General features: G+C 38.5%; 1 protein-coding gene across 1 annotated transcript in view; it reads left to right on the top strand.

Annotated features, from left to right (window-relative positions):
• LOC107830529 (uncharacterized) overlaps window positions 1-12,204 on the top strand; it is a 28,199-nt gene extending 15,995 nt beyond the window's left edge. The window contains exon 8 of the mRNA XM_075243952.1: window positions 11,561-12,204. Within this exon, the coding sequence (XP_075100053.1) occupies window positions 11,561-11,751 (191 nt within the window). The 3' untranslated portion in view covers window positions 11,752-12,204. The remainder of the gene's footprint in view (window positions 1-11,560) is intronic.
• Window positions 12,205-14,207: the final 2,003 nt, after the last annotated feature.

Raw genomic sequence — 14,207 nt, 5'->3', positions numbered from 1 at the left:
GTTCCCAATTACACTTAAGAGATTTTCTCTCTCAACTCTCTACTCACTACAATGTGTTGTATTATTTTTTGGGATGGTTTCTACAAATGAAGGAGTGCATCTATTTATAGAGGTAAAGACCTCCTCTTGATGTCATTGGTGACATCAAACTACCTCCTCTTGATGGCATGGGTGACATCAAAGGAGGAAGCTTCCTCCTAGCATCCACACCAACTCTTTCCACCAACTCTTCCAATTGGCATGCCATTGTTGACTAAATATAAACCAACACCTTCAGCCCCGATACAAAAGGATTGATGGGTTTTACCTTTCTGGAGAAACTGTTCATCTTTAAATTGGGTTGAATTTTGGGATCTTTCTTTAAAAATATTTTTTTGGTTATAGAGAATTAGGCAAAGATTAAAAATAGAAGGCAAAAAACAAAGGTCAGCTAAAAGAAAGTTAAAAAAAAAATGTAGTATTGGGTTAAGAAAGTGTGCTTGAAAAATTAAAAAGAAGACCTAAATTGAGGGAATTTTATTTTTTTAAAACAATAAGAAGAAAGAAAGTAGCCCTGAATAGAAAAAAGAAATAGTTTGCCACTTTGCCTGGTTAAAAAAGGAAATAGTTCGAAACTCTCGCCCCTCGCCAGCATTAAACTTCCAGCACCCTTCCTTAGCCAAAGCACCCATCGACATTCCTGTTTCCGGGGTGCTTTCCGGCCTTTTACATCCGTTTCGTTAAGTTTCCTATGGAATTATACCTACTCTAAGTTAAGGTTAATGGTATACATGTACATCCGCCCCTGGTTCCAAAGCATGCAATCCGTCAAATTTAAGTATAAGGACACGTAGTACTACAATTATATCTTTCTGAAAAGATATTTCAGTCAAAAGGATAAGTTAAGCTCATGTCTCAAAAACTGTTAACTGAAACTATTCTTTTCTCTCTATCTATCTCAAACCGGTATTATAGTTTCTCTTGTGACTAAGGGGCTATAGTTCTATCTAGGCTACCCCACCCCTTTAGTGAGGGTAGAAACTCTCGTACTGTTATCGTATACGTCACAATTCCCCTCCAAAAAGCTGTGTCAATAAGGTACTGTTTTTCTATGCATGGCGGCGCCATCTCTATATCTCCTTGGCTTCCTCCCAAAACCTCTCTCATATCGTTGTTATCATACTTGTTGTTTATACAAAGTATCACTTGTTTCATGCATACGTGTATGCATCACGAGTCAAAACACGCTTTTAAACTTCTTCTTTTTTTTTGATAAGATTACACCAGAATCAGACATAACATATAATAGAATACTTCCAGTTACAAGTTGCTTAGCACATCCAAAAACTCCATATATTGGTCTAGACTATCAACTAAACATTTCTTACAACAAAAAAATTAAATAATGAAGATAAGTATCTTTTATTCTAGCAATGTGATTCTTCTTGTCCTCAAAGCAAACATTGTTCCTTTCTTCCCAGATGGTCCATAAAAAGCATAGAGGGATGGTCCATCATAGTTGTTTCTGATTCCTTGATACCTTCTGCCCTTGCCAGCTGACCAGCAAAGATCTTATGTCTGGAGGCATAGTTGTCACGACCCGGACGTCCCACCAAGGGGAGTCGTGATGGAGCCTACTCGTGAAAGCTAGGCAAGCCGAGTGTTATAGATCTTATTACCCTTTTTCCTTAACCTTTTAACAATTTCAAATTAACATGCGATCAACAGCGGAATAATAATAATAATAAAAGAAATGTGGAAGACGAAATCTGATAACTTAGCCAAATACTAGTGCGAAAAAATACAAAATACATCTCTACCCAGAATTGGTGTCACAATATCACGGACCATCTACGAATACTACAAACAGTGGTCTGGAAAGAAAAAGACAAGTCTGTCTCTGAAGTAAATGAAAATAGAATATAAAGGATAGAAGGGTCCTCCCTCAGGTCTCCGCTGGACTGAAGGCAGCAACCTCGCTAAGGTCCAAAAGCTCCGGTACTGAGATCTGCACACAGTGCAAAGTGTAGTATCAGCACAACCGACCCCATGTGCTGGTAAGTGTCGAGCCTAACCTCGGCGAAGTAGTGACGAGGCTAGGGCAAGACTACCAAATAAACCTGTGCAGTTAAAGCATATACGGCAAATAATAATAACGGGGTCTAGCAGTTAAAGATGGGAAAGGGAAACATGCTGCGGGGAATATCAAGTACCAATAGAATCTCAGGAGAAAAACATAAAGAACATCTTAAATTTCGCATCAGTAAGAATAAGGAAATCAGTAACGAATCAATATCCACTTTTATTCTTTATTGTTGCGGCGCGTAACCCGATCCAAATCATATAATACTGTTGCGGCGTGCAACCCGATCCAAATCATATATCACTATTGCGGCGTGCAACCCGACCCCACCTGTCCTCCCTTATTACTCCTTGTTGCGGCGTGCAACCCGATCCCATATAATATTGTTGCGGCGTGCAACCCGATTCCAATATACAAATCAACACCAATCACAAAAGAATCCCGGCAAGGGAACAATAATGAAACAACAATATCCCGGCAAGGGAACAATAATAAAATAACAATATCCCGGCAAGGGAAACAATATCATGACAATAACATCCCGGCAAGGGAACCAACTACAACCAATCCAGTTTCAACAGTTAATTCACAAAATAAACCTCAACCTGAGCCAATACTTGACCATTTCCAATTACTAAGAACTCATCATAATTCTTGTACCATGGTTGCTAACCATCAAGTTAAGCATGATCAATACGTAATAAAATCACAACAAATCCGAATATAAGACTCACGGGCATGCTTGACACCAACGTATAGATACTCGTTACCTCACCTATACGTCGTACTCGACTCCAACACATAGCAAATAAGACACAACACCTATTCCCTCAAGCTAAAGTTAGGCCAAACACTTACCTCGAACTTCCACGGCCAACTCAAGCCTCAAACACCGCTTTTCCTTTAGAATTCGACTCCAATTTACTTGTATCTAGCCCAAATTAATTTAACAACATCAATAAATGCTAAAGAATTCATACACAATGCTTAATTATAGGTTTTCTATCATTTTCCCCAAAAAGTCAAAATTCGACCCCGGGCCCGCTTGATCAAAACTCGAGGTTCGGACCAAAAACCGATCACCCATTCACCCACGAGCCCGAATATGCAATTAGTTTCAAAATCTGACCCCAAAACGAGGTCTAAATTTCAATTATTCAAAAAGCCTTAATTCTACCCAAAACCCCTAATTCTACCATGGAAGAACAATATTTAGGCCTAGAAATCTAATGGGTGTTGATGAAAAATGAAGGAGATGAGTTTAAGAACACATACCTATGATTTGGTGTTGGAACTTTTCTTCAAAAATCGCCTGAGGTTTGATTTTAGGGAAGGAGATATACGGGCCCGACACATCTACGGGCCCGACAAGACCTGTACCGGGCTCCGAAACTAAAATACGGGCCCGACACATCTAATTCAAACACATTTAAATTTCCAAAAATTCTTAAAATTTCAGTTAAACAATTTTCTTCAAAAATTCATTTCTCGGGCTTGGGACCTCGGAATTCAATTTCGGACATAAGCCCAAGTCCCATATTTTTTTACGGACCCTCCGGGACCGTCAAATCACGGGTCCGGGTCCGTTTACCCAAAATGTTGACTGAAGTCAACTTAAATTTTAAAGGCCAAATTAGCATTTTTATCAAATTTTCACTTAAAAGCGTTTCGGATATACGCCCGGACCGCGCACGCAAATTGAGGTGAGATAAACGGAGGCTTTTAAGGCCTCGGAATACAGAATTAACTTGTAAATCAAGTGATGACCTTTTGGGTCATCACAATAGTCCACGAAACACCACACAGATTCAGAAAAAGCTCCCAGGACTGTTTAGCAATTTTACAATGGATAGATAGATGATTAACAATTTCCAACCTTTCTTCACATAAGTAGCATCTGTTACTTAGGTAGAATCACCTTTTTTTGTGAATTATCTTGAGTTAAATTGGCTTCTCTGATAGCAACCCACCCAAAACAAGGCACTTTAGTAGGTGCTTTGGTTCTCCATAACATTTTCCATGGCCAATTAGATTCATATTGATCATTTTGTTCCTGGAGAAGATTATAACAGCTTTTGACAGAATATCGCAGATCATTGCTTGCTGTCCAAACCATAAGATCCTCCTTGTCTTCCTCCACCACTGTTGGGCCTAGTAACTGGAGTAATTGCCCCACTTCTTCCATCTCCCAGTCTTTTCGGAACGTCATATGCAGAGTGCAAGCAGAGTCTAACACCCATTTGTTTCCATAACTACTATTATTATTACACGATGTTGTTAGTACATAATCATTATCAAAATCATGTACCTGTTCAATTGTGGATGAACTCGCCTTTTCCTTGGACTTTGACATTGGGCAGTCTCGTTCAAAGTGCCCCTTCTTGCCACAACCCCAACACTCTGTATTCTTTTTGTTCACATGAGACTTTGATCTGTGCTTTGATTTGCTCTTTCCCTGTTGGCTAGTCCGGCCTCTCACAAAGAGCCCACTTGCCTGGTCATCTCTATCTCCTTCAATGTGCCTCCGCACATCACTAGAGTTAAGTGTCTGCCGCACTTGCTCAAGCTTGATAGGCTCCTTGCTATACATCATTGAATTCTCAATATCACGATATCCTGAAGTCAATGAAAATAGCAAAGCACATGCAAGCGTCTCCTCCTCCTTTTTAATTCCTGCAATCTGTAAGTCCATGACAAGTTTATTGAACGCATCTAAATGATCTTGTAACGAAGTACCTGACCCCATCTTAAATGTGTGAAGACGCCGTTGTAACATCCTTGTTGTCACTGATCGGTCTTGGTATAGCCCTTCTAGCTTTTCCCATAACTGTTTGGCCGTCTCTTCGGTACCCGTACTCACTTCACAAAGCACGTTAGGTGCAAGGGATAGTTGGATTGCACTCAATGCATCCCCTTCAATCTTTTCCTTGTCGGGAGTTGATATATCCTTAGGATACTTTCCGTCAATAGCATGGATTGAACCTTCCCTCCGCAGTAACGCCATCATCTGGATCTTCCAGATATTGAAGTTGTTGCGTCCACTGAATCTATCAATTTCAAACTTCATGGAACTCATCTTTGCTTGTTCTTCCTCCTTGGATCGTTAAAGAATCCTGTTGCTCTAATACCAATTGTTAGCGGAAACGTAAAAAATAGAACACAAGATTTAACGTGGTTCGGATCAAAATAATCCTACGTCCACCAGAGAACAGTTGCCTTTTTAATATTAACAAAGGAAGGGGAGAGTTCCCAATTACACTTAAGAGATTTTCTCTCTCAACTCTCTACTCACTACAATGTGTTGTATTATTTTTTGGGATGGTTTCTACAAATGAAGGAGTGCATCTATTTATAGAGGTAAAGACCTCCTCTTGATGTCATTGGTGACATCAAACTACCTCCTCTTGATGGCATGGGTGACATCAAAGGAGGAAGCTTCCTCCTAGCATCCACACCAACTCTTTCCACCAACTCTTCCAATTGGCATGCCATTGTTGACTAAATATAAACCAACACCTTCAGCCCCGATACAAAAGGATTGATGGGTTTTACCTTTCTGGAGAAACTGTTCATCTTTAAATTGGGTTGAATTTTGGGATCTTTCTTTAAAAATATTTTTTTGGTTATAGAGAATTAGGCAAAGATTAAAAATAGAAGGCAAAAAACAAAGGTCAGCTAAAAGAAAGTTAAAAAAAAAATGTAGTATTGGGTTAAGAAAGTGTGCTTGAAAAATTAAAAAGAAGACCTAAATTGAGGGAATTTTATTTTTTTAAAACAATAAGAAGAAAGAAAGTAGCCCTGAATAGAAAAAAGAAATAGTTTGCCACTTTGCCTGGTTAAAAAAGGAAATAGTTCGAAACTCTCGCCCCTCGCCAGCATTAAACTTCCAGCACCCTTCCTTAGCCAAAGCACCCATCGACATTCCTGTTTCCGGGGTGCTTTCCGGCCTTTTACATCCGTTTCGTTAAGTTTCCTATGGAATTATACCTACTGTAAGTTAAGGTTAATGGTATACATGTACATCCGCCCCTGGTTCCAAAGCATGCAATCCGTCAAATTTAAGTATAAGGACACGTAGTACTACAATTATATCTTTCTGAAAAGATATTTCAGTCAAAAGGATAAGTTAAGCTCATGTCTCAAAAACTGTTAACTGAAACTATTCTTTTCTCTCTATCTATCTCAAACCGGTATTATAGTTTCTCTTGTGACTAAGGGGCTATAGTTCTATCTAGGCTACCCCACCCCTTTAGTGAGGGTAGAAACTCTCGTACTGTTATCGTATACGTCACAATTCCCCTCCAAAAAGCTGTGTCAATAAGGTACTGTTTTTCTATGCATGGCGGCGCCATCTCTATATCTCCTTGGCTTCCTCCCAAAACCTCTCTCATATCGTTGTTATCATACTTGTTGTTTATACAAAGTATCACTTGTTTCATGCATACGTGTATGCATCACGAGTCAAAACACGCTTTTAAACTTCTTCTTTTTTTTTGATAAGATTACACCAGAATCAGACATAACATATAATAGAATACTTCCAGTTACAAGTTGCTTAGCACATCCAAAAACTCCATATATTGGTCTAGACTATCAACTAAACATTTCTTACAACAAAAAAATTAAATAATGAAGATAAGTATCTTTTATTCTAGCAATGTGATTCTTCTTGTCCTCAAAGCAAACATTGTTCCTTTCTTCCCAGATGGTCCATAAAAAGCATAGAGGGATGGTCCATCATAGTTGTTTCTGATTCCTTGATACCTTCTGCCCTTGCCAGCTGACCAGCAAAGATCTTATGTCTGGAGGCATAGTTGTCACGACCCGGACGTCCCACCAAGGGGAGTCGTGATGGAGCCTACTCGTGAAAGCTAGGCAAGCCGAGTGTTATAGATCTTATTACCCTTTTTCCTTAACCTTTTAACAATTTCAAATTAACATGCGATCAACAGCGGAATAATAATAATAATAAAAGAAATGTGGAAGACGAAATCTGATAACTTAGCCAAATACTAGTGCGAAAAAATACAAAATACATCTCTACCCAGAATTGGTGTCACAATATCACGGACCATCTACGAATACTACAAACAGTGGTCTGGAAAGAAAAAGACAAGTCTGTCTCTGAAGTAAATGAAAATAGAATATAAAGGATAGAAGGGTCCTCCCTCAGGTCTCCGCTGGACTGAAGGCAGCAACCTCGCTAAGGTCCAAAAGCTCCGGTACTGAGATCTGCACACAGTGCAAAGTGTAGTATCAGCACAACCGACCCCATGTGCTGGTAAGTGTCGAGCCTAACCTCGGCGAAGTAGTGACGAGGCTAGGGCAAGACTACCAAATAAACCTGTGCAGTTAAAGCATATACGGCAAATAATAATAACGGGGACTAGCAGTTAAAGATGGGAAAGGGAAACATGCTGCGGGGAATATCAAGTACCAATAGAATCTCAGGAGAAAAACATAAAGAACATCTTAAATTTCGCATCAGTAAGAATAAGGAAATCAGTAACGAATCAATATCCACTTTTATTCTTTATTGTTGCGGCGCGTAACCCGATCCAAATCATATAATACTGTTGCGGCGTGCAACCCGATCCAAATCATATATCACTATTGCGGCGTGCAACCCGACCCCACCTGTCCTCCCTTATTACTCCTTGTTGCGGCGTGCAACCCGATCCCATATAATATTGTTGCGGCGTGCAACCCGATTCCAATATACAAATCAACACCAATCACAAAAGAATCCCGGCAAGGGAACAATAATGAAACAACAATATCCCGGCAAGGGAACAATAATAAAATAACAATATCCCGGCAAGGGAAACAATATCATGACAATAACATCCCGGCAAGGGAACCAACTACAACCAATCCAGTTTCAACAGTTAATTCACAAAATAAACCTCAACCTGAGCCAGTACTTGACCATTTCCAATTACTAAGAACTCATCATAATTCTTGTACCATGGTTGCTAACCATCAAGTTAAGCATGATCAATACGTAATAAAATCACAACAAATCCGAATATAAGACTCACGGGCATGCTTGACACCAACGTATAGATACTCGTTACGTCACCTATACGTCGTACTCGACTCCAACACATAGCAAATAAGACACAACACCTATTCCCTCAAGCTAAAGTTAGGCCAAACACTTACCTCGAACTTCCACGGCCAACTCAAGCCTCAAACACCGCTTTTCCTTTAGAATTCGACTCCAATTTACTTGTATCTAGCCCAAATTAATTTAACAACATCAATAAATGCTAAAGAATTCATACACAATGCTTAATTATAGGTTTTCTATCATTTTCCCCAAAAAGTCAAAATTCGACCCCGGGCCCGCTTGATCAAAACTCGAGGTTCGGACCAAAAACCGATCACCCATTCACCCACGAGCCCGAATATGCAATTAGTTTCAAAATCTGACCCCAAAACGAGGTCTAAATTCCAATTATTCAAAAAGCCCTAATTCTACCCAAAACCCCTAATTCTACCATGGAAGAACAATATTTAGGCCTAGAAATCTAATGGGTGTTGATGAAAAATGAAGGAGATGAGTTTAAGAACACATACCTATGATTTGGTGTTGGAACTTTTCTTCAAAAATCGCCTGAGGTTTGATTTTAGGGTAGGAGATATACGGGCCCGACACATCTACGGGCCCGACAAGACCTGTACCGGGCTCCGAAACCAAAATACGGGCCCGACACATCTAATTCAAACACATTTAAATTTCCAAAAACTCTTAAAATTTCAGTTAAACAATTTTCTTCAAAAATTCATTTCTCGGGCTTGGGACCTCGGAATTCAATTTCGGACATAAGCCCAAGTCCCATATTTTTTTACGGACCCTCCGGGACCGTCAAATCACGGGTCCGGGTCCGTTTACCCAAAATGTTGACTGAAGTCAACTTAAATTTTAAAGGCCAAATTAGCATTTTTATCAAATTTTCACTTAAAAGCGTTTCGGATATACGCCCGGACCGCGCACGCAAATTGAGGTGAAATAAACGGAGGCTTTTAAGGCCTCGGAATACAGAATTAACTTGTAAATCAAGTGATGACCTTTTGGGTCATCACAATAGTCCACGAAACACCACACAGATTCAGAAAAAGCTCCCAGGACTGTTTAGCAATTTTACAATGGATAGATAGATGATTAACAATTTCCAACCTTTCTTCACATAAGTAGCATCTGTTACTTAGGTAGAATCACCTTTTTTTGTGAATTATCTTGAGTTAAATTGGCTTCTCTGATAGCAACCCACCCAAAACAAGGCACTTTAGTAGGTGCTTTGGTTCTCCATAACATTTTCCATGGCCAATTAGATTCATATTGATCATTTTGTTCCTGGAGAAGATTATAACAGCTTTTGACAGAATATCGCAGATCATTGCTTGCTGTCCAAACCATAAGATCCTCCTTGTCTTCCTCCACCACTGTTGGGCCTAGTAACTGGAGTAATTGCCCCACTTCTTCCATCTCCCAGTCATTAAAGCCTCTTCTAGGATTTAATTGCCAACCATTAGTACAATAGAACTCAACACCAAAACCATCTTTATTCACAGAGCAATTGTACAGGTTTGGAAATCTGTTACTTAAGCTCACATCCCCTAACCATACTTCAGTCCAAAATTTGATTTTTTTTTTCATTTCCCAACTTTAGCTTTGTATATTGATGAGATTCATTCCACAGCTTACTGATATTGCTCCAAATACTGCCTTTTGTAGAGTTGTGGACAATTGCAGGCCTCCGTGTATCTTTCTTCACATACTTGACATCTATGAGTTTTTCCAAGTGCTTTCCTTTCCATCGTTATATCTCCATAGCCATTTATATAATAAACTCTTATTATGCATTCTCAAATTTCTAACCCCCATGCCTCCTTCCTTCTTCACAGTCATTACCTTTTGCCATTTAACCAAATGTATCTTCGTTTTTTCTACCATTTCCTTCCCATAAGAAATTACTTCTCATAGTATTCAATCTTTTCTCCACACTAACAGGTAACTGGAACAAGGACATCAAATAAGTTGGAGTACAATCCAACGCACTACTAATCAAAGTAAGTCTGCCTCCAAAGGACAAATATTGCTTTCTCCCGGGCTGGAACATCTATCCAAAACTCCCTGCCAAAGGAAGATACATATATTCATTATAGCTTAAAATGCAATTTCCTTGACCAAAATCATAGCAGTTGCAAATCCTAATATTCTCTCTCTTTATATATATATATATATATATATATATTATTAAAGAAAGAAATCAAAACACACTACATGCTTGTCCAGTCAATGCTATTCAACTAAGTCCTTAAGGCGATCATAATACTTTGAAATCTCATCATTCATCTCAAATCATGCTGTTATGGAATACTAAGCTGTAGTTAAATTCATCGCTTGCCTTAGCTTAGCCTTGATTCACTCCTTATTTCTATATAATGCTTTCAGAACCTATTTTGAACTATTAGTCTTAGTCATGTTTTTAACCCTTACATATCAGTCCACATAGTACTTAGGAGTTAGGCCCATTCTTGAGTAATAGACATGGATCTAATAAATTCCCTTGGAAGTCACCAAATATACCATAAATTATGGGTTGGGTTTTACATTGACTAGATAGAAATCTTTTGGGAATGGTTAGATCTCTTCTAGTTAGTCTCTCCGATGAGTTCTCCTTGAATTTATGCCTCCAAATACCCTAGAATGAGTCAGACCCATCAAATCTTTTGGGACTAAAAAGCATGGTTTCAGGACTTCTGCTGCAGTCACATTGGGTCTACTGCGATGACAACAGTTCAAAGAGGCTTTCTATTTATGCATCTGAACATCTCGTGCATCACTGTTGAGATAACTAATATAAGTATTTTAGTTGCAGCCTCTTAAGGGATCCAACCATGTGCACCCCAATATATAAGACCCAACACATTATAAAATTAACCTTTTATCGAGAATGAATATTCTGGATTCTTCCTACTGTATACTCCCAATCCTTCCATGCAAAAAAGGGAATGATTATTGATCTTTTCAAGATTCTTTTGCCATAACCTTGATAAAAAACAAAAAGCTTTTGCCATACAAGACTGTGCTAGCTCTGCTTAATAATAAAGCCTCAGCTGCCTCATTCACACAAGCTTTGGGGCTCCGGAAGAAGCATTTAGAGACATGTAGGGATTTTGATCAAGGATAGACACAACTGTTACTTTTTGGACTTGCCAGTAAAGTAGATAAGATTAAAGTTGAAGAGAACCATGTGAAGTTGTGTTTTCACAAGAGAATATTTGTGAAAAAATCTTCTTTTGAAATTTAAGAAACCATAATTGAGTTATATATTCTCCTAGTGAAATCTGAAGCTTTTCTGTCGAATGAATTAATATGGTTTAATGCTTTACTACCAAAATTCTTGATTCTTAACCTTTAGGAAGTGAATAGTGTCTGAATTAATGAATGATCTGAGTCCAGTCTTGTTACTTATTTCCATTTTGCAGCTAGACCAGGAATTCAAAAGCCTGGTGATTCCTGTTCTAATGTAAAGTCATACTTGGAACCTATTCCCCTAACCGAGAAGGGCCTACTTCCGGCAGATTATGTGATGGAAGATCCGGATGCTCATTTTATATACATGTGTAAAAAAAATGATGAACGAGTGGAGCTGAGCGACAAATCTGCGGATCTTTGATTGCTGATTTACTACAGGAATCACTGTTTCTTCAACTCTGGGTCAGAAACCAAGTATGCTTACTGGAGCATGTATTGTGCGTCTTCTTTTTATTGGATTCATACTTCAGAAAAGACTGTCTGTCTTGGTGGTGGGAGAAGGGAAGGGAAGGGAGGATTTTGTTTGTCTTCTTTTTCTTCTCCATTCTTTTATTCCATTCCATGTTTTCTTTATAATGAGTATTTTTTTCGACTACCCAAGGAGGAATATTTTTGACAAATCCCTTAGACAATTCAGATTACAAGACAAAATAATAATATAGAAAGGCGGACCATTGCACCAAAAACGACAAGGAAATTGGTTTCAAAATTCAAACTCTATTTCCTTCATTTCTTTGGGAAGAAGTAAAACCACTTAATGATCTCTAATTTCAACAATAAATCAGTTTCAATTCCCTAAAATCTTCGCCTTCAATTTGTTTGACTTGAGTTACTTTATTGTGAAAGTTAAGTTTTTCTTGTTTGGTTACAAAAACTTCTAAATCTTCTACTTTTAGTTGCACTTTAATGATATTCTTAGCTTACTATAAACATGAAAGAACAATTAGAGAAAACTTTGCATATAAAGAATAAATTAAATACGCCGAAACTAAATTTCTAAATATAGAAAAATCCCAAAAAAGAAGAGGAAAATATAGCAACTTATGTAAAACACTTTTAACAGCGACAATATACCCTTAAACTAACAATGTTTAAATTGAAATTGGGTCTCTCTGGAAAGGAACTTTTTCTCTTATATAAAAGCCGTGCCATGTAATTCCTGCCCAGTATGGAATACTTACCAAAATTATAAAACTTAACAAAATACTCCTATTTATAAGTTAAGTAAGGTTTCAATTCATAATGATGCAGTCTCACTCGTTCTTCTATTTATAGAATAAAGCAATAACTTTAAAAACCCTTACTTCTATGTCGATTTGAGTTAATTCTGTTTTGTCAATTGTTCGTATTGTTTCGGTTTTATTTTTGTTACATAAATATTGAAAAAAGGCATAAAGACCCCTTGTACTTAGGCTCAAATACCAATTGCGATACCCTCTTAAACCTTTTAAAAACGAAATATTTTTCTCCCTGAGTGCTTAGGTGGCAGAGAGAGAGTGAGTATATTTCACTCTATTAAAGAGAGTGATAAGTAAAAACTATAAAGTACTAAAAGTTTATTTTCATACCTTACTTTTACTTTCTTTTTCGTTTTCTTCTACTCGTCTTTTTTCTTATCTCATTGGCTCACCATTCTCAGAGCATACATAAGTCGCCCGTGAACTTTTCTTTTGTTTACACTTGCCCTTTTACTTTAGGGTTTAGACCAGCAATCGATCCAGTCATTCTTGAATTTTGCCGTTTCTTCAATGTCTATTTGAGTCAAATTAGCCCAATCATATGGAGGGTTGTTGCCTGTTTAAGGCATTTAGCCACTAAAGTTGAAGCTCCTTTTACTTTCCCTCACTTGATTCATCTTTACTCACCTAGGCCTTTTCGTAATGATGTTTTTACACTAGTAGCCAGGAGTAAGAGGGTTTTGGTGAGCCCTGAAGATGACAAGGATCGTGGCTGGTATGCCCGATTTGTTGCTGCCCCCACTGTTGGTTTAGTGGGTGAAGATAATGTTCCCTTCCCTGAGAAGTGGAATTTTGCACGTAGGTCTTTTATCCCTCTCGTACCTTCTTCTTTCAAGTTTATCAGCTTTTCTAATTTTACCCCCCCTTTTTTCTTAGCAACCATGGGAGTTGTGGGGGATGTTCCCAATTTCCGTGGTTGGGTAGATAAATTACTGAAGATCGCGTCAATGGACGGTAGATCTTGGAAAACACTTTCTAACCATTTTGGTTGGAAGGTAAAGACTCATGGTAAGAGTTCACATTTTGTTCTTTTCGTGCCTATATTTTCCTTTATTGTTTTAACTTTTATCCTTCTTTTTATCAGGATTTGCTATTCGAGGGGTTACTATTGAAGCAGTTGCAGCCTATCGTGTCTCTTTGGGAACTCGTACTCCTTCGGGAACCCATATCTCTTTAAAAAGAGCCCGAAAAATAGTCTTGGGTTCCTCTTCTGCGAAAAGGAAGGTTGCTGAAGAGGAAAATTCTGAAGAAGAGGAAAATGAGAGTTCCTTGGTAACGAGGCCACGAGTTAGGAGACGCATCGTTTTCGATGACGAAGCTGAAGTTTCGGTTTCTCTTACCGAACCTGTTGAAACCCCAATAATAATTCCTGATGATGACGTCACTCCCCACGATACTCGTGAGTCTATCGACCAACTTTTCGTCAGTGGATTTGGTCGTGAAGATGTCGGGCCTGTTTTAGACGAAGTACCTTTATCGTCTTTTTCATTACCCGTGCCTGTGATTCCTTCTTTACCGGCCCCAGCTATTTCCGTTCCTTCTTCTACTACTCTTATCTCTTCTCCGGCTCCTCCTTTGA

The sequence above is a fragment of the Nicotiana tabacum genome, chromosome 22 (assembly GCF_000715075.1).
Source record: "Nicotiana tabacum cultivar K326 chromosome 22, ASM71507v2, whole genome shotgun sequence".
Taxonomy (NCBI): domain Eukaryota; kingdom Viridiplantae; phylum Streptophyta; class Magnoliopsida; order Solanales; family Solanaceae; genus Nicotiana; species Nicotiana tabacum.
The sequence above is the reverse complement of the archived record's forward strand: the minus strand, read 5'-3'. Positions and strand labels throughout refer to the sequence as shown.